Genomic DNA, 24198 nt, shown 5'->3' with positions numbered 1-24198 from the left:
TTTGTCCAAAACATGTGACATAAAATGTCCTTTTCTGTCCCTGCATTTATGGCAGTGTAAGTTGTTGTTCTATCATATATTAAGCATTAATCAGTTAAATTAGACATTGAATTTGAACCCTGTAACAATCCTGGATCTAGCTGTCAGACAGTTTTTTTGTGTAGAGATCTCAGAAACGCAGTGTAACTACTTAACATTTTGTGCATGTGGGGCGAAACAGTTTTCATGGACACACAAATCACATATTTTACAATGTAATAATAATAATACGATTACCAATGCATTGGCAAGGTCTAAAAAATGTATTATTCTTTAAGTGGTAATGGTCTACTTTTAGTTTTTTACACTTTTTGCATGCTTGTGCCCCCCCCTCCCCGCATAATCAGTGCTGTGGCTCGAATCAATTCAACCAAGTGTCTTCATAATACAGTGATGACGTCACCTCCATAGCCAAACGCAGTGGGGAGTACCCATCCACTCTCTGCAGCCATTTACCACGCTACCTCCTCCAGCAGAATGAATCAAACAACATGAATAGCCCCCCCCCACCCCCCCATGATGAAATTTCCACCACATCTCAAATATAGCTGCCAGGCCTGCTTCAATGGAACTAGGACTTAATCTATTGCTAGTGGGTGTCTTCGTCATGTTTGCTGCTGCCCCCTCTCAGCCACTCAGCCCCCTCTCAGCTTGAATGACACACAGTGAGTGGCCTGGGTACAGTATATTAGTCAATTTAGTTGAGTAGAGAAAAACATGCTGAATCTAATTCTAATTGTAATCTGGGTAGAACATACAGCTGTGACCAAATCTCTACAAGCCTTTTATTCTAGAATCGACGAAGTTGGCATTTAGATATAAGTGGATGACAGCGCTATTGTAATCAAATGGATTTGAGTGATTGCTTCTGCATATTGAGGAGACATGATGAGATTGTCCAGAAAGGATTTATTTTTATTTTTAAATCTGTCACATTTAACAGTAACTGTTAAATCAAAATGTCTCGTCCTCCGCAGCAACTCAGCATGAATGTGACTAATCAGAAAACGAAATATCGTGAAAGGATGAGGCGTGCTTTTAAGTATTTGGGAAAAAGCTAAGATGGGAAATAATTTACAGGCAAATGCCAGATAAACATTTCTGTTGCAAGTGAGAGAAACAGAGAGACGGCAGAAACAAACATTTGAATTTCAATTACTCCTTCTCAAATTAAGGTTGTAAAAAGCATTTTTGGTCAACCGTTGCCTTCCGTTTTTAAGTCTTTCTGAGGCCATTAAACCCAGAAGCTACAGAAGGCTTTTAGCCCTGGTCAAAAGCAATGCACTATATAAGAAAACAGGGTGACATTTTCCAAGTGACAGTTTGAATGATAGGCAGGCGTACTCTTGGAGGGAGCTCGGAGATTGGACTCGGCCAACCCCATGGAGTCAGCCTCCACTCTGAGGCTGTAGCTGCCGTTGGCCTCATAGTCCAGCGGCTTGGCCGTAGTGATCACCCCGGTGTTGTTGTTGAGCCTGAACACACCTAGAAGACGATGAAAACATAGTCATTTAATACTGTATCAGTCTCTGGGTAGAATGACAAGTCTATTCACCTCCCCAAATCCCACTGTGTGTGGCGTCACGTGTTGAGGCACGACACCAGAAAGAAATGACACTAGACTGGAGAATCACTTAGTCACCCATTGATTTTGTGTAAGGCATAATTGATGCACATGCACAGCAGGAATGCACCGAAGAGCATAGCTAGAACTCATCTCGCTCCCCTTTATTTTCAGACCTACAATTAAGTCCTCCCAGTACGCCATGAACCTTGAATTTAACAACAATGAATCTTCCTGGTGCTTCTTCATTGAATCTAATGAGAGTTAAAAGTGAAGCCAATTCCCTTTGTTTCCAAATGACTAAATGTTTCAGATGTAGTTGAATGCGAGGCTCAGTATGGGGATGCAATTTCATCTTTTCACACTCTGAGAGGCAGGAGCCCAGGTTTTAATCACAGTGAGGGACGATGGGAGGATGGACGGGTCTAATCATCCCTCATTTTGCTTTTACATGGCAGTAACTCTGTCATGACCGAGGCACGCACACATACACACACACTTTGGGTGCTGTCTCTCTGTGGGCAGATGACTGACTAGAGCCATATAGAGCCATATAGAACTGCATAGAGCCGTAGAGAGGCGTATAGAGCCGTATAGAGTTGTATAGAGGCGTATAGAGTTGTATAGAGGCATATAGAGGTATATAGAGGCGTATAGAGTTGTATAGAGGTATATAGAGGCGAATAGAGGCGAATAGAGACGTATAGAGGTATATAGAGGCGTGTAGAGGCGTATAGAGGCGTATAGAGTCGTATAGAGTTGTATAGAGTTGTATAGAGGCATATCGAGGTGTATAGAGGTATATAGAGGCGTATAGAGGCATATAGAGGCATATAGAGGCGTATAGAGGCGTATAGAGGCGTATAGAGGCGAATAGAGGCGTATAGAGGCATATAGAGGCGAATAGAGGCGAATAGAGGCGAATAGAGGCAAATAGAGGCAAATAGAGGCGTATAGAGGCGTATAGAGCCGCATAGAGGTGTATAGAGGCGTATAGAGGTATATAGAGGCGTATAGAGGCGTATAGAGGCGAATAGAGGCGTATAGAGGCATATAGAGGCGTATAGAGGTATATAGAGGCGTGTAGAGGCGTATAGAGGTATATAGAGGCGTATAGAGGCGTATAGAGGTATATAGAGGCGAATAGAGGCGTATAGAGCCGCATAGAGGTATGTAGAGGCGTATAGAGGCGTGTAGAGGCGTATAGAGGCGTATAGAGGCATATAGAGGCATATAGAGGCGTATAGAGGCATATAGAGGCATATAGAGGTATATAGAGGCGAATAGAGGCGAATAGAGGCGTATAGAGGTGTATAGAGGCGTATAGAGGCGTATAGAGGTATATAGAGGCGTATAGAGGCGTATAGAGTTGTATAGAGGCATATCGAGGCGTATAGAGGTATATAGAGGCGTGTAGAGGCGTATAGAGGTATATAGAGGCGTACAGAGGCGAATAGAGGCGTATAGAGGCATATAGAGGCGAATCGAGGCGTATAGAGGCGAATAGAGGTGTATAGAGGCGTATAGAGGCGTATAGAGGTATATAGAGGCATATAGAGGCGTATAGAGGCGTATAGAGGTATATAGAGGCGTATAGAGGTATATAGAGGCGTATAGAGGTATATAGAGGCATATAGAGGAGAATAGAGGTATATAGAGGCATATAGAGGCGTAGAGAGGCATATAGAGGTATATAGAGGCGTATAGAGGCGTATAGAGGTATATAGAGGCGTATAGAGGCGTATAGAGGCATATAGAGGCATATAGAGCCGTATAGAGGCGTATAGAGCCGTATAGAGGCGTATAGAGGCGTATAGAGGCGTATAGAGTTGTATAGAGGCGTATAGAGGCGTATAGAGGCGAATAGAGGTATATATAGGCGTATAGAGGTATATAGAGGCGAATAGAGGCGTATAGAGGCATATAGAGGTATATAGAGGCGTATAGAGGCGAATAGAGGCGTATAGAGGCATATCGAGGCGTATAGAGCCGTATAGAGGCGTATAGAGGCGTATAGAGGCGTATAGAGGCGTATAGAGGCATATCGAGGCGTATAGAGCCGTATAGAGGCGAATAGAGGCGTATAGAGCCGTATAGAGGCGCATAGAGCTGTACAAAGCTGCATAGACCCGTATAGAGCCGTATAGAGCTGTATGTATGGCTCTGTGATTGACCTCTGAGGGTCCTTACTACTTCATGTTGTTTATAGTGTGTCAGAATAAAAGACTGGGACTATCACTGCTGTATAGAATTACAACATGACCTCTGGAACTAGGTCAAAGGCACAGTGTAGGTTAGAGTCTGTTACTACTCACCTCCCTCGTTGCCCTCCACTATGGAGTAGACAATCGTTTGATTGACAGCTGCAGCCAGTATGACACCGACCAGCTTCCCCACCTTAGCCTTCTCACTCACAGGGGGAAATCTGGAAGAAAACACACACACACACAGTATATGAGACACACCGAGGAGACACACACACACACAGTATATGAGACACACCGAGGAGACACACACACAGTATATGAGACACACACAACACAGTATATGAGACACACACAACACAGTAGATGAGACACACCGAGGAGACACACACAACACAGTAGATGAGACACACACGACACACACACACAGTAGATGAGACACACACGACACACACACACAGTAGATGAGACAAACACGACACACACACAGTAGATAAGGTACACAGATGAGGCACACACAACACAGTAGATGAGAGACGCATATGAGACACACCGATGAGACACACACGACACATAGATGAGATACACAGATGAGACACACACGACACACACACAGTGTAGATGAGAGACACATATGAGACACACCGATGAGACACACAAACACATAGATGAGACACACACACACACAGTAGATAAGATACACAGATGAGACACACACACACACGACGCACACACACACACAGAGTAGATGAGAGACACATATGAGACACACCGATGAGACACACACACGACACATAGATGAGACACACACACACACACACACACACACACACACGGTAGATGAGACACACACGACACACACGCGCGCACACACACACACACACACACGGAGACCTACTGACTGGTGCACCAATATATATATATTTTTTACCACATTCTCCCAAGCCACATGCTAGCTAATGATCTCTCCCAGCTCTATGTAGACTGCAGTATAATCCACATTCCAATACCACGGTGCTGTTCATACTAATACCACAGAGGGAAAGGGTGCACAATCTCTTGAGGTCCTTGAGGGCCACAAACACTGTGTTTTCATATTTTGCCATTTCATCAGCAACTCGCTTCATCTTGGGAAACCAGATGTGTGAACTTTCTGGCTAATTCAAAACCATTAGAATCAACAGAGAGAGAGAGAGAGCGAGGAGTAAACAACAGCAGGACTGTGGTCCTTGAGGAACGGAGTTTTACTATGCTTTTCTCAAACTTAAAGCTCTATCTGATATATGTGTAAGTGAGTAATGCAACCAATAATATTTGATTTGAAGTACTGTAGTTGGAACAGAAAATAAGAAAAACACCCAAATTATAGACCGAGGAGTTAGAAGAATAGACCGAGGAGTTAGAAGAATAGACCGAGGAGTTAGAAGAATAGACCGAGGAGTTAGAAGAATAGACCGAGGAGTTAGAAGAATAGACCGAGGAGTTAGAAGAATAGACCGAGGAGTTAGAAGAATAGACCGAGGAGTTAGAATAGACGGAGGAGTTAGAATAGACGGAGGAGTTAGAATAGACGGAGGAGTTAGAAGAATAGACTGAGGAGTTAGAAGAATAGACTGAGGAGTTAGAAGAATAGACTGAGGAGTTAGAAGAATAGACGGAGGAGTTAGAAGAATAGACTGAGGAGTTAGAAGAATAGACTGAGGAGTTAGAAGAATAGACTGAGGAGTTAGAAGAATAGACTGAGGAGTTAGAAGAATAGACTGAGGAGTTAGAAGAATAGACTGAGGAGTTAGAATAGACGGAGGAGTTAGAAGAATAGACGGAGGAGTTAGAAGAATAGACGGAGGAGTTAGAAGAATAGACTGAGGAGTTAGAAGAATAGACTGAGGAGTTAGAAGAATAGACTGAGGAGTTAGAAGAATAGACCGAGGAGTTAGAAGAATAGACCGAGGAGTTAGAAGAATAGACCGAGGAGTTAGAAGAATAGACCGAGGAGTTAGAAGAATAGACTGAGGAGTTAGAAGAATAGACTGAGGAGTTAGAAGAATAGACTGAGGAGTTAGAAGAATAGACTGAGGAGTTAGAAGAATAGACTGAGGAGTTAGAAGAATAGACTGAGGAGTTAGAAGAATAGACTGAGGAGTTAGAAGAATAGACTGAGGAGTTAGAATAGACGGAGGAGTTAGAAGAATAGACTGAGGAGTTAGAAGAATAGACTGAGGAGTTAGAAGAATAGACTGAGGAGTTAGAAGAATAGACTGAGGAGTTAGAATAGACGGAGGAGTTAGAAGAATAGACGGAGGAGTTAGAAGAATAGACGGAGGAGTTAGAAGAATAGACGGAGGAGTTAGAAGAATAGACTGAGGAGTTAGAAGAATAGACTGAGGAGTTAGAAGAATAGACTGAGGAGTTAGAAGAATAGACTGAGGAGTTAGAAGAATAGACTGAGGAGTTAGAAGAATAGACGGAGGAGTTAGAAGAATAGACGGAGGAGTTAGAAGAATAGACGGAGGAGTTAGAAGAATAGACGGAGGAGTTAGAAGAATAGACTGAGGAGTTAGAAGAATAGACTGAGGAGTTAGAAGAATAGACCGAGGAGTTAGAAGAATAGACCGAGGAGTTAGAAGAATAGACTGAGGAGTTAGAAGAATAGACTGAGGAGTTAGAAGAATAGACTGAGGAGTTAGAAGAATAGACTGAGGAGTTAGAAGAATAGACTGAGGAGTTAGAAGAATAGACTGAGGAGTTAGAATAGACAGAAGAAAAGCAGACAAACTACCCACTTATTTTAACACAGAGATGTGTCCTCCTAACCCAGGATATGACTGACTGTGGAACAACCTTGTTTGGATACAAATCATTTCTGTGCGATATGGCGAAATTACACCGGGAACACTGGCAGAGAGACATTAGTCGCCGTGCCAGATAGCTTGATTAACTCCTATTTGGCACAGTGAAACCTCATTTAATTAAATACACTCGATTCATTTGGTCTCTGATTACAGCTGGTTCACCTCAAAAACATGGGCAATTAACCAGGTAAGTTATCATAATTTCATAAAAGCTCAGTTGATGTGAATCACATCACAAACAGCATGTGGATGCCCCATAAGGGTGCGTGCTCAGCCCCCTCCTGTACTCCCTGTTCACCCATGACTGCGTGGCTACGCACGCCTCCAACTCAACCATCAAATTTGCAGACGACACAACAGTAATAGGCCTGATTACCAACAATGACGAGACAGCCTACAGGGAGGTGAGGGCCCTGGCGGAGTGGTGCCAGGAAAATAACCTCTCCCTCAAAGTCAGCAAAACGTCAACAAAACGAAGGAGCTGATCATGGACTTCAGAAGACAGTAGAGGGAGCACGCCTCCATCCACATTGACAGGGCCGCAGTGGAGAAGGTGAAAAACTTCAAGTTCCTCAGTGTACACATCACTGACAATATGAAATGGTCCACCATTTCTTCGCCAAAGTGTGGCGAAGAAGGCGCAACAGTGCCTCTTCAATGCCTCTTCAACCTCAGGAGGCTGAAGAAATGTGTCTTAACACCTAAAACCCTCACAAACTTTTACAGATGCACCATTGAGAGCATTCTGCTGGGCTGTATCCCCATCTGGTACGTCAGCTCCCCAGAGGGTGGTGCGGTCAGCCCAACGCATCACCGGGGGCAAACTGCCTGCACTCCAGGACACGTACAGCACAGGAAGGCCAAAAATATCATAAAGGACCTTAGCCAACCATGCCACGGCCTGTTCACCCCGCTTTCATCCAGAAGGCGAGGTCAGTACTGGTGCATCAAAGCTGGGACTGAGAGACAGAAAAACAGCTTCTACCTCAAGGACATCAGACTGTTAAACAGTCACCACTAGCTGGCTACCGCCCAGTACCCTGCCCTGAACTTAGTCACAGTCACTCAACCCTGCACCTTAGAGGCTGCTGCCCTATGTACATAGACATGGAGCCACTGGTCACTTTAATAATATTTACATACTGTATTCTAGTCAATGCCATCCTATTCAACTATATACTATTCTATCCAACGTATTCTACAGATATACTACATATTCTGTCCACATACTGTCCATAATGTCTATACATCCCATCACATATACATATGAATATATACAGTGTATATATTTTTATACTCCGGACTCCAACATTGGTTGTCTTAATATTTATATATTTCTTAGCAAGGAACACAAGCATTTCACTACAACCACAATAACATCTGCTAAATATGTATATGCGACCAATAAAATTTGATTTTATTTCATTTTATTTGAAAGCAACTGTGTGGCAGATTACGCAGTCATAAGGTGATCAGTAAAATATGAAACAGCTGGGATGCAGGGAAGCACTCCACTGAGGGTTGGTCAGACGGTCAGAGAATGACAAATAAGGTTGTCTATGAGCCTACAGTGTGTTAGATATGAAACGGTTGGGAGATTTAGTCAAATGGGGCATAGAGTTACAGGGGACTGGTGTGAACTAAGGACACATACATAATTTGTTTGACTTGCGTCAACGTGTAATCATTTCACAAGCAAAATCAAAAATGGCATTAGATTATGGAAATGAAAAAATTATATGCATTCCTAGCGCCTGGTGAACCCAACAACATATGGCTTTGTTAATACATAGCAGTTAAAACAAGGACAGTTTGTCACTATATTTATGTCGTTCCTTATTGGTAAATGAGATTACTATTCTGTCAATCTGAATACCGTCGTCAAGGCTGCGAATGTTGTCAACGGCAGAGTGACAATTAGGCCATCTAGTACTTCATAAACAAGTATGTTCTGTTCCTCTGGTCTGTTTGCTAGCCATGAGCTACATGCCAACAGTACCAATGCGCCAGAGGAACACCTACACCTGTGGCATGGTAATACGGCTGGGCTGAATGATATTGCTTTGACCTGCATGCTACCCAATACCTTTCTATAGTCAGGAGCTGAGATTGTAATTCTGAGGAGGATGGGTTGTTGTTCTTAACTTTGGTAGCTGACGGTAGGTTCACAGTTATACTGCCTCATCTCTAGTCCACACCTGTCCCCTTCCTCACACCTTCCCGTGTCTGCCTCCCTCCCTCAAGGTCTCCACGACAACACGTGAGCTGCCTACCACATATTTCATGACACGGTGTGCATGTCACAAACACCAACCCTTCCCTAGACACACACGCCTATGACACATACACACTGACACATACACACTGACACACACACACAAAATTATATCCTCCACACACACACACAAACACTGACACACACACACACACACACACACACACACACACACACACACACACACACACACACACACACACACACACACACACACACACACACACACACACACACACACACACACACACACACACACACACACACACCTGTTCCACCTAATGTGGCAATAGGCAGAGGGGTAGCCTCTCTCTGAAGCAAGGATATCATCCCCACAGCACCAGCCTCTCTCTGAAGGACGGAGGATATCCTCCCCATAGCACCAGCCTCTCTCTGAAGGACGGAGGATATCATCCCCACAGCACGAGCCTCTCTCTGAAGGACGGATATCATCCCCACAGCACCAGCCTCTCTCTGAAGGAAGGAGATCCTCCCCACAGCACCAGCCTCTCTCTGAAGGACGGATATCCTCCCCACAGCACCAGCCTCTCTCTGAAGGACGGATATCATCCCCACAGCACCAGCCTCTCTCTGAAGGAAGGAGATCCTCCCCACAGCACCAGCCTCTCTCTGAAGGACGGATATCATCCCCACAGCACCAGCCTCTCTCTGAAGGACGGAGGATATCATCCCCACAGCCCCAGCCTCTCTCTGAAGGAAGGAGGATATCATCCCCACAGCCCCAGCCTCTCTCTGAAGGAAGGATGTCATCCCCACAGCACCAGCCTCTCTCTGAAGGAAGTAGATCATTCGCACAGCCCCAACCTCTCTCTGAAGGGAGGATATCATCCCCACAGCCCCAGCCTCTTTCTGAAGGAAGGAGGATATCATCCCCACAGCCCCAGCCTCTCTCTGAAGGGAGGATATCATCCCCACAGCCAATGTCCCCTTTAAACTGTGTGCGCGGCCACGCACCTCCTCCAGGACTGCTGCGCAGAAGAAATGCCATGCAGAAACGCAAGAGATTGAACTTCACGGAGTTCATGCCATTAGTTTGCACTATTCAGTTCAACGTTTTTGTCTGTGATCAAATCAACAATATATCAGCCCCTTTTCAGTAAAACAAACCAAAACAAATCTAACTTTGCAAGATTGAGTCTGTGATTTTCTTGTAGCCAGAGCCAGAGTGTAACAGAGTATAATTATATTGGCGGGTGTAGCCCACGAGCGGTCACCTGCGAGTGAATGAGCTTTTCAGGTCAGTTTAGATCAGAGCCGTGTGTGTGCACATTTGTTGATATTCTTTGCTAGTTATCGAGTTATCAGCGTAGTTATAGATAAGTATAAGTCAGCAATGGGGAGTTACTGCATCCTACAAAAGCAAAAAACGTGTAGGCTACATTTCAAGCTGCCTTTGAAAACCCAGTGTTGTATTTTGAGATAGGCTTGAATATGCAAATAATGCCAATAGGCAGATGGGTAGCCTCTCTCTGAAGGAAAGATATCATCCCCACAGCACCAGCCTCTCTCTGAAGGAAAGATATCATCCCCACAGCACCAGCCTCTCTCTGAAGGAAAGATATCATCCCCACAGCACCAGCCTCTCTCTGAAGGAAGGAGATCATCCCCATAGCACCAGCCTCTCTCTGAAGGAAGGATATCATCCCCACAGCCCCAGCCTCTCTCTGAAGGAAGGAGATCATCCCCATAGCACCAGCCTCTCTCTGAAGGAAGGATATCATCCCCACAGCACCAGCCTCTCTCTGAAGGAAGGATATCATCCCCATAGCACCAGCCTCTCTCTGAAGGAAGGATATCATCCCCACAGCCCCAGCCTCTCTCTGAAGGAAGGATATCATCCCCACAGCCCCAGCCTCTCTCTGAAGGAAGGAGTTCATCCCCATAGCACCAGCCTCTCTCTGAAGGAAGGAGATCCTCCCCACAGCACCAGCCTCTCTCTCTCTGAAGGAAGGATATCATCCTCACAGCACCAGCCTCTCTCTGAAGGAAGGATATCATCCCCACAGCCCCAGCCTCTCTCTGAAGGAAGGAGTTCATCCCCATAGCACCAGCCTCTCTCTGAAGGAAGGATATCATCCTCACAGCACCAGCCTCTCTCTCTCTGAAGGAAGGATATCATCCTCACAGCACCAGCCTCTCTCTGAAGGAAGGAGATCATCCCCACAGCACCAGCCTCTCTCTCTCTGAAGGAAGGATATCATCCCCATAGCACCAGCCTCTCTCTGAAGGAGAGATATCCTTCATGGCCTCCCGGGTGGCGCAGTGGTCTAGGGCACTGCATCGCAGTGCTAGCTGCGCCACCAGAGTCTCTGGGTTCGCGCCCAGGCTGGGCTGGGTTCGCGCCCAGGCTCTGTCGCAGCCGGCCGCAACCGGGAGGTCCGTGGGGCGACGCACAATTGGCATAGCGTCGTCCGGGTTAGGGAGGGTTTGGCCGGTAGGGATATCCTTGTCTCAGTATGTAAAAATGTAATAAAATGTATGCACTCTACTGTAAGTCGCTCTGGATAAGAGCGTCTGCTAAATGACTAAAATGTAAATGAAGGAAGGAGATCATCCCCACAGCACCAGCCTCTCTCTGAAGGGAGGAGGATATCATCCCCACAGCCCCAACCTCTCTCTGAAGGAAGGAGGATATCATCCCCACAGCCCCAGCCTCTCTCTGAAGGAAGGAGGATATCATCCCCACAGCCCCAGCCTCTCTCTGAAGGAAGGAGGATATCATCCCCACAGCCCCAGCCTCTCTCTGAAGGGAGGATATCATCCCCACAGCCCCAGCCTCTCTCTGAAGGAAGGAGGATATCATCCCCACAGCCCCAGCCTCTCTCTGAAGGAAGGAGGATATCATCCCCACAGCCCCAACCTCTCTCTGAAGGAAGGAGGATATCATCCCCACAGCACCAGCCTCTCTCTGAAGGAAGGAGGATATCATCCCCACAGCCCCAGCCTCTCTCTAAAGGGAGGATATCATCCCCACAGCCCCAGCCTCTCTCTGAAGGAAGGAGGATATCATCCCCACAGCCCCAGCCTCTCTCTGAAGGACAGAGGATATTACAGAGAGTTGAGCTGTAATGCCTTTTCTCCTTCCGTTATGAGGAAATTGGATTCCTAGGGTGGCAGTGTGCGAAACGAGTCGCACTTAGACAACACACACACACAATGCAAGACCATGCATAACACAAACCCCAAGCGGGCTCTCAGTAGCTCATTCTACCCCAGTAATCCCCCCTGACATTTCCCAATCAGACCCTCCTCGCTGCCAAGTGAGTGGCGAGGGCTGCTGTTTGCAGGGATAACACAGAGGACGCTCATCCATTCCCCTGGCTCTGACACGGCTGTAATGGCCGCTCTACATAAGCAGACGGTTAAGTGTGAGAGATGACTGATGTCCACAGAGCAATGCCTCTCTGTATCGCTGTGGTGTACCTAGAATCTGGAGCATGGAGCGCAGGCTACAGCACCTCGTAATAACTGTAGGAAACATAGCTAAGCCTCACAGTATCATTTACAGTATATATCTTTCCTGACAAATTGTAATGGAATGTTTGTCTTTTTCCTTTTTTCCCCTCAGAGTGTTGGTAGTCAGTCTAGGAAATGTGCAAGAGTGAAGTAAAAATCTGCATCACAAAAAAAATACAAAATAAAAATCAGCTAGCTTTGGTTCATACATGATGTGACTGGGACTGACTGTTATAAAAATGCAGAAAATATATATATATATTTTTTTTAGATGACAACTTAACTTCACGATGAAATCCAATTCACATCTTTTCATTTGATCTTCGTATTATATCACATCATTTCATCTTCTGAAGTGTAATTGGAAGATAACGTCAGGGATGGAAGCAGTCTGCAACACTGATATGAAAAATTGCCAAAACCCACAGAAAATATTAAATTAATGATAAGAGCCACATTTAAGCCAGGTCTTGACTAAAGCATGTCACTTGTTATTAAGGATAACCATAATAATCCACTTGATATTAAGGATAACCATAATAATCCACTTGATATTAAGGATAACCATAATAATCCACTTGTTATTAAGGATAACCATAATAATCCACTTGATATTAAGGATAACCATAATAATCCACTTGTTATTAAGGATAACCATAATAATCCACTTGATATTAAGGATAACCATAATAATCCACTTGTTATTAAGGATAACCATAATAATCCACTTGTTATTAAGGATAACCATAATAATCCACTTGATATTAAGGATAACCATAATAATCCACTTGTTATTAAGGATAACCATAATAATCCACTTGTTATTAAGGATAACCATAATAATCCACTTGATATTAAGGATAACCATAATAATCCACTTGATATTAAGGATAACCATAATAATCCACTTGATATTAAGGATAACCATAATAATCCACTTGATATTAAGGATAACCATAATAATCCACTTGATATTAAGGATAACCATAATAATCCACTTGATATTAAGGATAACCATAATAATCCACTTGATATTAAGGATAACCATAATAATCCACTTGATATTAAGGATAACCATAATAATCCACTTGATATTAAGGATAACCATAATAATCCACTTGTTATTAAGGATAACCATAATAATCCACTTGTTATTAAGGATAACCATAATAATCCACTTGTTATTAAGGATAACCATAATAATCCACTTGATATTAAGGATAACCATAATAATCCACTTGTTATTAAGGATAACCATAATAATCCACTTGATATTAAGGATAACCATAATAATCCACTTGATATTAAGGATAACCATAATAATCCACTTGATATTAAGGATAACCATAATAATCCACTTGTTATTAAGGATAACCATAATAATCCACTTGATATTAAGGATAACCATAATAATCCACTTGATATTAAGGATAACCATAATAATCCACTTGATATTAAGGATAACCATAATAATCCACTTGATATTAAGGATAACCATAATAATCCACTTGATATTAAGGATAACCATAATAATCCACTTGATATTAAGGATAACCATAATAATCCACTTGATATTAAGGATAACCATAATAATCCACTTGATATTAAGGATAACCATAATAATCCACTTGAACACAAAATGAATTGGCACAGTCTGTAATAATAACAAAGCCAACGCCAACAATGTGCTGAGATCCTGTTTTAAATCAACACTATACAGCGTTGTACTTACTATAAGTGGCAGGGAAACAAATTGACTTCGATCCGAGTTATGTGTTTGTGTAAGGTCATGAAATCTGCTTCTGTTCTGTGTTGGCATGAGAGACAAATGCTCATGTTACCCATGCTGAGCCCTCTAGCAGACCGTGTGGAAAGCATGCGTCTGATATGGATTATACACAGCATCAATCCTCCCAGAAAACAGCTGACTCGGCCACTCACTGCACACAACGGGAAAAGCTAACTCCGAAAGTTTTGTACTCTCAACGACGCCAAGTGAAAGTAAAAAGCATCCATGTTGGCTATTTGGCTTTTTTCAGACTGGGCCTAATCGACAAAGAGCCTTAAGATGTTTTTGGGGGAGCAACTGTTTTGCTAGCTTGAGTATTAGACACTGACCTTTTCAAAGAGATTAGGATCGGTGCAGTTAGAAACCAGTTGGCATACTGAGGCTGTCCTTTTGCAAACAAGAGGTAAAGGTCAACTCTCAGACCTGTGAACTTATCTTAAGCCGTTCAAAACAAACCGCTTCTTTCCCGTCCAGATGGAATACATCGATATGAAGCATGCATAATGGATAATGGGTGTGTATGTTGCAAATTAAAAACCTGTTGTGACAATGAATCAAATCAAAGTGGGAATCAAAAGAGAAGCGCATCAAGGAAACCTTTAAGTATCCTTTAAAGTTGCCCTTAAATCGACTATTTAGTCATAAAACAACACATTTATGGTTTCTACACATTCTCCTTTGATGCTAGCTAGCTGTCTAACCCTTAATGTCAAGACTGGTAGCTAACACATTAAACCCAGAGGCCGTGTCATCCAAAATACATTTGCATGATTTACCCATAGTGCAGCCTCACATTTTCCAACAATGCTCAGGAGAGTTTTAAAATAAGACAAACCGATACGTGATAAATAATTTAAAAGCACAATCAATATTTAAACGATGGGCCCTTGTTGTAAGAGAGCAGATGAGGGTTGTTTAATTAAGGCATTGTGGGATAAAAGTAATGGGATTCTATTGAGAACAACAATGATTTTCAGGCTATGCGGCAAAGCTGTTTATCCATCTATCCAACTAAAGACACACACACACACACACACACAGACAGACAGACAGACAGACAGACACCTGCACATGTGTGCTCACACTCACACACATTAATGAGCCCAGTAATGATCCAATAATCTCACTGATATGCCATCAATGTTTGCAATGCACACAGGTGACTTCTCAATGACGTGTATCAAATCACAATGTTAATCGTGATGTCTGTTGTTGCGAGATTTTCATGTTTGTTTCAGTGTCATTGCCTCTATGATACCAGGCTGCTAACACCAGCTATAAATAAAACAACAATTTATTTCAGTGCGATCAACACACAACTTTGCCTATAGCACTCTGTGATGCAGTAGCGATGGTAACCTTGGTCGTAAGTAGCTGGGGATATTTTTTTTCGGGCACTTTTTACGACTGCGCATTTATATCATTGTTAATAATTTAGAGCTTCTGTGAGTCATGTGTTTGTTAGAGGATGCAAACAGTTTAATAGCTGAGTCACATCATAATAAACTTCATAAAAGTCAGAAAAACATTCAGTCAAAAGAAAAGGGACTTGAGTATGGAAGACAGACGGGTGAAAGATTATTACTAAAACACATCGGACAATTTAGCAAACAACGAACACGTACCAGATGGCAGTCACATTCAATATGTAACAACTGGTGGCAAGTACACCTATACATTCCGTTAAGTGTCATCTCATCTCGCTTTCAACAAACTAAATGACGTTAATTAACAAGGCCGTCGCCCATCACACCACATCTGTTTGACAGTGCACGGTGGCTAACTCAGCTGCTAGCATTAGGACATGTTAATAAGCTATGTTATGCTAATATTGTGTTTGTTTGCCTGACCTCCGTGCTGGTAGCGGTGCGTGGGGACTGCCAACAGCTGCATGCTAATACTGCAGGAAGTCCACTTCCCTAATCATGAGAGAGAGGGTGGAGGAGACATACAGTAGGGAAGGAGGGTGGAAAGAGAGAGAGAGAGGGAGGGTGGAGAGAGAGGGTGGGTGGAAAGAGAAAGAGGTTGGATGGAGAGAGAGGGTGGATGGAAAGAGAGGGTGGGTGCAGGAGGAGGAGAAGGAGTATAGGGTGGACTAAACAGCAGGACTCTGCCAGGTTGTTAATTGGACCTGACCATTAGGAATGCACATGGCCATGAGAGATGACATTTAAACAACGCATGACAGCAGTGTAACGTTGCACAACCCCGTCTGTAGCATAGACACTCCTTATAATAAAATAGGCTGGTGGCTGCGAGGCCACACCTCTCTACGACTCTAAAACACTCATATTTAAGGGTGTTACACTTTTAATCCAGTTAAATGCAGCAATGCAAAACAGAGTATCAACAAACTCAAAATACTTCAGGAGTGACTTCAAAGTGGTGCAAAAACAGGTAATACACTGTAAATTTACAGATAAACATTTACAGTTAGCTACTGTCAAGAGCAATGCATTAAGGGCACACTGCTGTAAAATTATTTGACCCCTTTTTTACAGTAAGGTACTGTATTACCTGTTTTGCTGTATTTTTTACAGCAGCATAATTTGAATTATGGTGCATTGTGGGAAAATGTTGTGGGTGGCTAAATAATCTCTGGCTCATTAACATATTTTGAGGCGTGCCTCTTAAGAGGCTTTATTTGTTTCACCTGTTAGTGAAAATGCTGTACCCAACAGAATACAGTACCATATCATATTTTTGAAAACTAAAAACCTTTACCTCTAAATCTACTGTAATTTACTAGCTACTGTGCTGCCAGTAATTTACTGTAATTCAGTACCACCACACAGAATACAGTACAATATGATATTTTTGAAAACTGAAAACCTTTACCTCTAAATCTAATGTAATTTACTGGCTACTGTGCTGACAGTAATTTACTGTAATTCAGTACCACCCCACAGAATACAGTACTATACTGTATTTTTTGGTGTGCCAAAAAGCATTTGAACACTAGTGGGTGCATGTTTTTTTCTTCTTCTGGCTCATTAACATATTTTGAGGCGTGTGTTGTAAGAGGCTATATTTGTTGCAGCTGTTAGTGAGTGCTGTACTAATTTAACTGAAATGTGGCAGTAGTTCCATAACAATTTAATGTGTATCGGGGACAAATCAGCAAGTCTCAACTCTTTAATGGTTGAGTTTTTAACAATGTTCTTTTGCCCTGTCGTCACTGCCAGTTTAGAAGCCTTTGTATAAGCCTCTAGAAGTGCTAGTGAATTACAAATATTCATTGGTATGCTGTAACATATAATTACTATTCACTGTTAGCAATTGCTGTGATTTTATTACAATGGCTTCTGTGCTGTCAGCAATTACTGTAAAAACAATAGGACATAGTGTGTGTGTGTTCCATGTGTGTGTGTGTTCTATGTGTGTGTGTGGTGGGCTCATTAATCTGGCCTTGCCCATTATTTTTCCACAGAGAGACTAATCACACGGCTGTGATGCGCCCCAGGGGGTTAGGCCGGTAAAACCCATCCTTCCATCCATGCCTGCCTGGGACACACACAGCTAGGCAGGCAGCACTCTGTCTCCCCCCTTGCTCTCTGCTCCAACCCAATGAGGGTCATGGAGAAGATGGAGCTTCCCCACTATTTAACTGTGACTCATGTCATGACTATCGCAGCACATCTAGTAACTAGTTACACTCCCTTCCTTTTCCCCACCCTGCTCCACTAACCGGTATGCCAGGGACAGAGCACGGCGATTGCCTTTATATAGCCTGACCACTGCTTAGCAGGCAGGCTGTGGCACAACGTCCACGTTCGTTAATTCATCCTATTAGGATATTTTAATCGTCTACCTCTACAGGTAATCTGATGATCATGATTGACAGGTACTGGCATGCAAATCTGCAGCTGTTCTTGTTCTCATTTCGATTGTTAGACTTCTCTTATTCAACAGGCATTTATCCTCAAAGGTATACGGTGTAAAAGTAATCAAATGGCTGAAATGTTGTTTCTATGCAATAGCCTTGTGTGTGTGTACTGTGTAATAATGAATAAACAATCGAATGCAGGGTTTTTCCGCTTTCAATTACTTGCAGGGCACAGGGCTGCTTACTTCACAGACACGGTGTAAAAGCCCATCTTGCCTTGGATGCTGCGTTTTCCTCATTATTTTTCATGCACTAGTCTTACTCAGGAGGGGCAGATCAAAAAAAGCTAATTCACACATCCACGGAGGTAAGCAGAAAACGAGACAGTGGTTGCTGTGATCGTCAAAATGACAAACTCAGATGTGGTTACGCTGGTGGTTGATTTAGTGAAAATCACTGCGGCTTCATTAAGTGTTTTTATGAGATAAGCGGCGTGGAAGGAAAGCGCACAGGCGGCAGGTTTTGGTGGGCATCTTCCCAGTTAGTTCCACTCGGAGGGGGAGTCCACTGGTGTGACTTGCCAGACAGCCCTCCTGCCAGCCAGCCAACCTCACGTCACTTTAAGCACACTAAATAAATATCCTCTATAATATCAAGCTCTTCGTCAGCCCTATGCACATTCATGGTCATTGATGTTAACAATCAACCCACCTCATACACTTATTAAAATCTCCACAGATTCCACGTTCTTGTCTTAGAAGTTCAAAGACGGAGCTTCAGATACAAGACAAACGTTTCTATCATCCAATCAGGTGATCCAATAACCTTTCACCCCAGCTCAAGGATTCCACACTTAGATTGTAACGCCATTATACATTAGGCTACATTATATGCCACGTTCTAAACTGAACAGTTGATAAAATGCTGAATATTACATAAAAATGTCTGCAACACATAGATTGGTTGAAATGGACAGTGTAACAGAACAGTGAATTATTGATGTACACTGATTGATTGGCATAGCACAGGGACCTGAGTCCACTGATACTGAGTTAAATGGGTCATTGGTTCCTGAGAGGCCCACAGACGGAGTAGGGAGGGACGTAGGGAGGGGGAGGCATTATTCTGTGGACTGTAAGTTGACTAGTATGTGGCGTTTTATTAAGATCCCCATTAGCTGTTGTGAAAGCAGCAGCTACTCTTCCTGGGTTCCACACAAAACATGAAACATAACATAATACAGAACATGACTAGACAAGAACAGAACTACATCAATTTTAAAAAACAGCCCACATAGTCTACATAAACTCAGCAAAAAAAGAAACGTCCCCTTTTCAGGACCCTGTCTTTCAAAGATAATTCGTAAAAATCCAAATAACTTCACAGATCGTCATTATTAAGGGTTTAAACACTGTTTCCCATGCTTGTTCAATGATCCATAAATATTTCATGAACATGCACCTGTGGAACAGTTTATAAGACACTAACAGCTTACAGACGGTAGGCAATTAAGGTCACAGTTATGAAAACTTAGGACACTAAAGAGGTCTTTCTATTGACTCTGAAAAACACCAAAAGAAAGATGCCCAGTGTCCCTGCTCATCTGTGTGAACGTGCCTTAGGCATGCTGCAAGGAGGCACGAGGACTGCACATGTGGCCAGGGCAATAAATTGCAATGTCCGTACTGTGAAACGCCTAAGACAGCGCTACAGGGAGACAGGACGGACAGCTGATCATCCTCGCAGTGGCAGACCACGTGTAACAACACCTGCACAGGATTGGTACATCCGAACATCACACCTGCGGGACAGGTACAGGATGGCAACAACAACTGCCCAAGTTACACAAGGAACGCACAATCCCTCCATCAGTGCTCAGACTGTCCGTAATAGGCTGAGAGAGGCTGGACTGCGGGCTTGTAGGCCTGTTGTAAGGCAGGTCCTCACCAGACATCACCGGCAACAACGTCGCCAATAGGCACAAACCCACCGTCGCTGGACCAGACAGGACTGGCAAAAAGTGCTCTTCACTGACGAGTCGCGGTTTTGTCTCACCACGGGTGATGGTCGGATTCGCGTTTATCGTCGAAGGAATGAGCGTTACACCGAGGCCCAAACTCTGGAGCGGGATCGATTTGGAGGTGGAGGGTCCGTAATGGTCTGGGGCGGTGTGTCACAGCATCATCGGACTGAGCTTGTTGTCATTGCAGGCTATCTCAACGCTGTGCGTTATAGGGAAGACATCCTCCTCCCTCATGTGGTACCCTTCATGCTCATCCTGACATGACCCCTCAGCATGACAATGCCACCAGCCATACTGCTTGTTCTGTGCGTGATTTCCTGCAAGACAGGAATGTCAGTGTTCTGCCATGGCCAGCGAAGAGCCCGGATCTCAATCCCATTGAGCACGTCTGTGACCTGTTGGAACGGAGGGTGAGGGCTAGGGCCATTCCCCCCAGAAATGTCCGGGAATTTGCAGGTGCCTTGGTGGAAGAGTGGGGTAACATCTCACAGCAAGAACTGGCAAATCTGGCGCAGTCCATGAGGAGGAGATGCACTGCAGTACTTAATGCAGCTGGTGGCCACACCAGATACTGACTGTTACTTTTGATTTTGACCCCCCCTTTGTTCAGGGGAACATTATTCCATTTATTTTAGTCACATGTCTGTGGAACTTGTTCAGTTTATGTCTCAGTTGTTGAATCTTGTTATGGTCATACAAATATTTAAACATGTTAAGTTTGCTGAAAATAAACGCAGTTGACAGTGAGAGGATGTTTCTTTTTTTGTTGAGTTTATCAATACATACACACAATGCATACACACAAACTATCTAGGTGAAATAGGGGAGAGGCGTTGTGCCGTGAGGTGTTGCTTTCTCTGTTTTTTGAAACCAGCTTTGCTGTTCATTTGAGTAATATGAGATGGAAGGGAGTTCCATGCAATAATGGATTTATATAGGGGAGTAGAAGGAGGGAGGGATGTAGGGATGGATGGAGAGAAAGAGACTAGGGGAGCAGATTGTGGAGACCTGGCTGTGGAGGGGGACCAAACACCTGGCTAATGTCTCCACAGGCTCTAATTAACATCTGACCCAGGCAGTGCTGCCTGCTAGGTGGCCTGTTACCAAGAGCCACCGTTATTCCCCCGCCTGCCAAAGAACCTATATCACCGGCGACCTTCTACCGCTGTGTAGGACATGGCATCCATTTAATCCCCCATCCAAGGCTTTTCATTGGCCATGTTTCTGGCTCTGTAGCATTGATCAATCAACAGATAAGGTTGGCTTGTTAAAGAGCTGGTTTACACACACATCCCCCCTACCAGATTACAACACAGCTCTACTCCCCTGGCAACAGGGAACTGGACCAAGTTAAGAGACCTACATGGGTTGGGAGTGTGCACACAACATACTGTATATAAAGCATGTCGAGATGTTGAGAACTTTACATGGACTTCATGGGTCTCAAATACACTTGATATTCGGTAGATATCGCACACACACAAAAATGAGGGTTCCTCAAGGTTCTTTGGGAAGGGTGATGGTTCTCTTTTAGTGATAATTAAAATGTAGGGGAGGTGGCTCATTAGAATATTTTGGGGTGTGGTTTGCTCACAGCTCTTTTTGTGCAACTGTGGGTGAGAGTTGCATTCCAGTTTATCTAGTGTGTTGTGTTATGTCATTACATATTATATATGAATATGACCAATGATGGTGTCTCGTGGAAGACTCATGTATGGCCTTTTATCAATTGAGACCAGTTACCTAAATCAGTAGTTCTCTACTCAGGGACCCCAACCATTCCAGAGCTAACACAACTGATTCAACTTGCTAATAAAACCTATGGAATTGTAATAATATAATAACGCTATTAAACTAAAATAAAAACCTGTATGGGTCCACAAAGAACCTTTGAGATTGAGAAAGGTTCTTTACAGAACCATTCTCTATAAAGGTTCTATATAGCCCCTGAAAGGGTTGTGACCGTAGCGGAATTATTTTTTGTTGCCACATGTAACCTTTTTTTAATGGTTCTTTATAGAACAGCGGTCACCAAAGTCAAGATCCCTTTCACATTCAAAAAGCAATCTGAGATCTACCGCTCAGATGTATTTTTTAACATGACTTAACATTAACCTAATAAAAACAGTTCTGTATGGATGAGGTTTGTGCAGTAGGCCTAATACATTAACACAGCATATTGGCTATATGCCTGGCCTGCCAATATTGTTCTTCTCAGAACATATTATATTTAAAATCTTGAGCTTAAATAACAAAATAGATCAGTTGGTGTAGCACTTGCAAGGCACAGCTGAGCATAAATTGAAAGGAATTGCAAATAATTAGCTTTTTTATTTATGGTCATTGTGCTTTGAAGACAACTGGGAAATCATGACGTCTGTGATCTTCAGGTCGGAAAGTCGGAGCTCTAGAAAGATGCCAGAGTTTCCGAGTCGGATGACCGATTTGGAATTCTGAGTTTGATGACTGTTCAAAGCAATTTTTCCCAGTCGGATCTCGTTTATTTCGAGTTCCCAGTTGTCTTGAACGCACTGAAGTCGGAAGTCTGAGATTTCCGAGTTCCCAGATGTTTTGAGCACGGCCTTAGTCTCAGCGGAGGGAGGGAGCAGCAGAGGGTCTGCCTCACGGTCCCTGCTCTCTCCTTCCTTTCCTCCCATGAGACTGAGGGGACACTGTCTCTACCTGATGGCGAAACTCGAGTCGCACCGCACCGGCCTCTTCCACAAATTCATGTTGTTCCTATGATCAGAGAATGTGAAATATTCCTCGATATTAAAATGGACAGGACACTAACAATAATACAAATGCAGGGCTATCGATACACTTGTCTACTCATTCATTGCAGCTGCAGCACGAGTGGAAGTAGGGAGAAGCTAGTTTTATGTTTTGTAATAGTGTTGAATAAAAACAGTGTTGAAAGTGCTGAATAAAACTTAAACTCACTCATAAAAACAGCAGCTCTTTGCTGTATTCTTTGACAGTCTCTTTGTGGTCATGGTTTTAAAAGTTATTAAATCTTACGTAGAATAGTATTATCGGCTGTAGCCGGGGTCGTGGATGCTCTGGAGGCATGGTAATTTAAGCTATCCGATTGGCCAGCGCAGTAGCCACACTCGATTTAGCCACAGATCTCTGGCGGAGTTTGTCTTTTCAGACAAATTAAATGGTTAAAAATGGGAACACTTGCCTTCCGAGTGGCGCAGTGGTCTAAGGCACTGCATCGCAGTGCTAGCTGTGCCACTAGAGATTCTGGGTTCGAGTCCAGGCTCTGTCGCTGCCGGCCGCGACCGGGAGGCCCATGGGGCGGCGCACAATTGGCCCAGCGCCGTCCGGGGTAGGGAGGGTTTGGCCAGCAGGGATATCCTTGTCTCATCGCGCACTAGCGACTCCTGTGGCGGGCCAGGCGCAGTGCACGCTGACATGGTCACCAGGTGTACGGTGGTTCCTCTGACACATTGGTGCGACTGGCTTCCAGGTTGGATGGGCATTGTGTCAAGAAGCAGTGCGGTTTGGTTGGGTTGTGTTTCGGAGGACGCATGGCTCTCGACCTTCGCCTCTCCCGAGTCCGTACGGGAGTTGCAGCGATGAGACAAGATTGAAACTACTACCAATTGGATACCACGAAATTGGGGAGGAAAAAATGGATGAATATATAAAATTTTAAAAATGGGAACACTTTGCCGGGTACGCAGGGCTTCTGAATCAACTGCACCTACCACCAACAGTGCAACACACACAAACCTTTATCATTGGCTTTCCTACAGAAATCGACTGGTTGGTGACCACTGTTATAGAACCATTTAGAACCTTATGAGCATGGTTATTCATAAAACCTCAAAGTGGGCTAGGTTCCATATAGCACCAAAAAGGGGCCCACTGTGGTTACAAGCCAAAATAACCCTCATTTGGCACTATATAGAACCACTTGTTTTTAGCATGCATGCACTCACTATCTTAATTCTTTTCTTTATGGAAATCAATAATAGCAATTTAGTAAGCCAGAGCTCCAGCATGCTGATCCATCTCCAGTCAATGCCAGGGGAGCTGAATTAATTAGCCCCTTATGTCATATATGTACAATACTTAATTCAATAAAAGTGCTATAATTCATGCAGAGCAAGTGCACTTTACCCTTTGAGAAAAGAAACG

The 24198-nt window shown here is 43.7% G+C and overlaps 1 protein-coding gene across 1 annotated transcript in view; it reads right to left on the bottom strand.

The window, feature by feature from the left end:
• LOC120045354 (protocadherin-15-like) overlaps window positions 1-24198 on the bottom strand; it is a 224467-nt gene that overhangs the window by 38689 nt on the left and 161580 nt on the right. The window contains 2 exon segments of the mRNA XM_038990233.1: window positions 1384-1524; window positions 3919-4028. Of these exon segments, the coding sequence (XP_038846161.1) occupies window positions 1384-1524; window positions 3919-4028 (251 nt within the window).

This window comes from Salvelinus namaycush, chromosome 4, assembly GCF_016432855.1.
Source record: "Salvelinus namaycush isolate Seneca chromosome 4, SaNama_1.0, whole genome shotgun sequence".
Classification (NCBI taxonomy): domain Eukaryota; kingdom Metazoa; phylum Chordata; class Actinopteri; order Salmoniformes; family Salmonidae; genus Salvelinus; species Salvelinus namaycush.
Note: the sequence above shows the minus strand (reverse complement) of the source record. Positions and strands in the feature narration are given on the sequence as shown.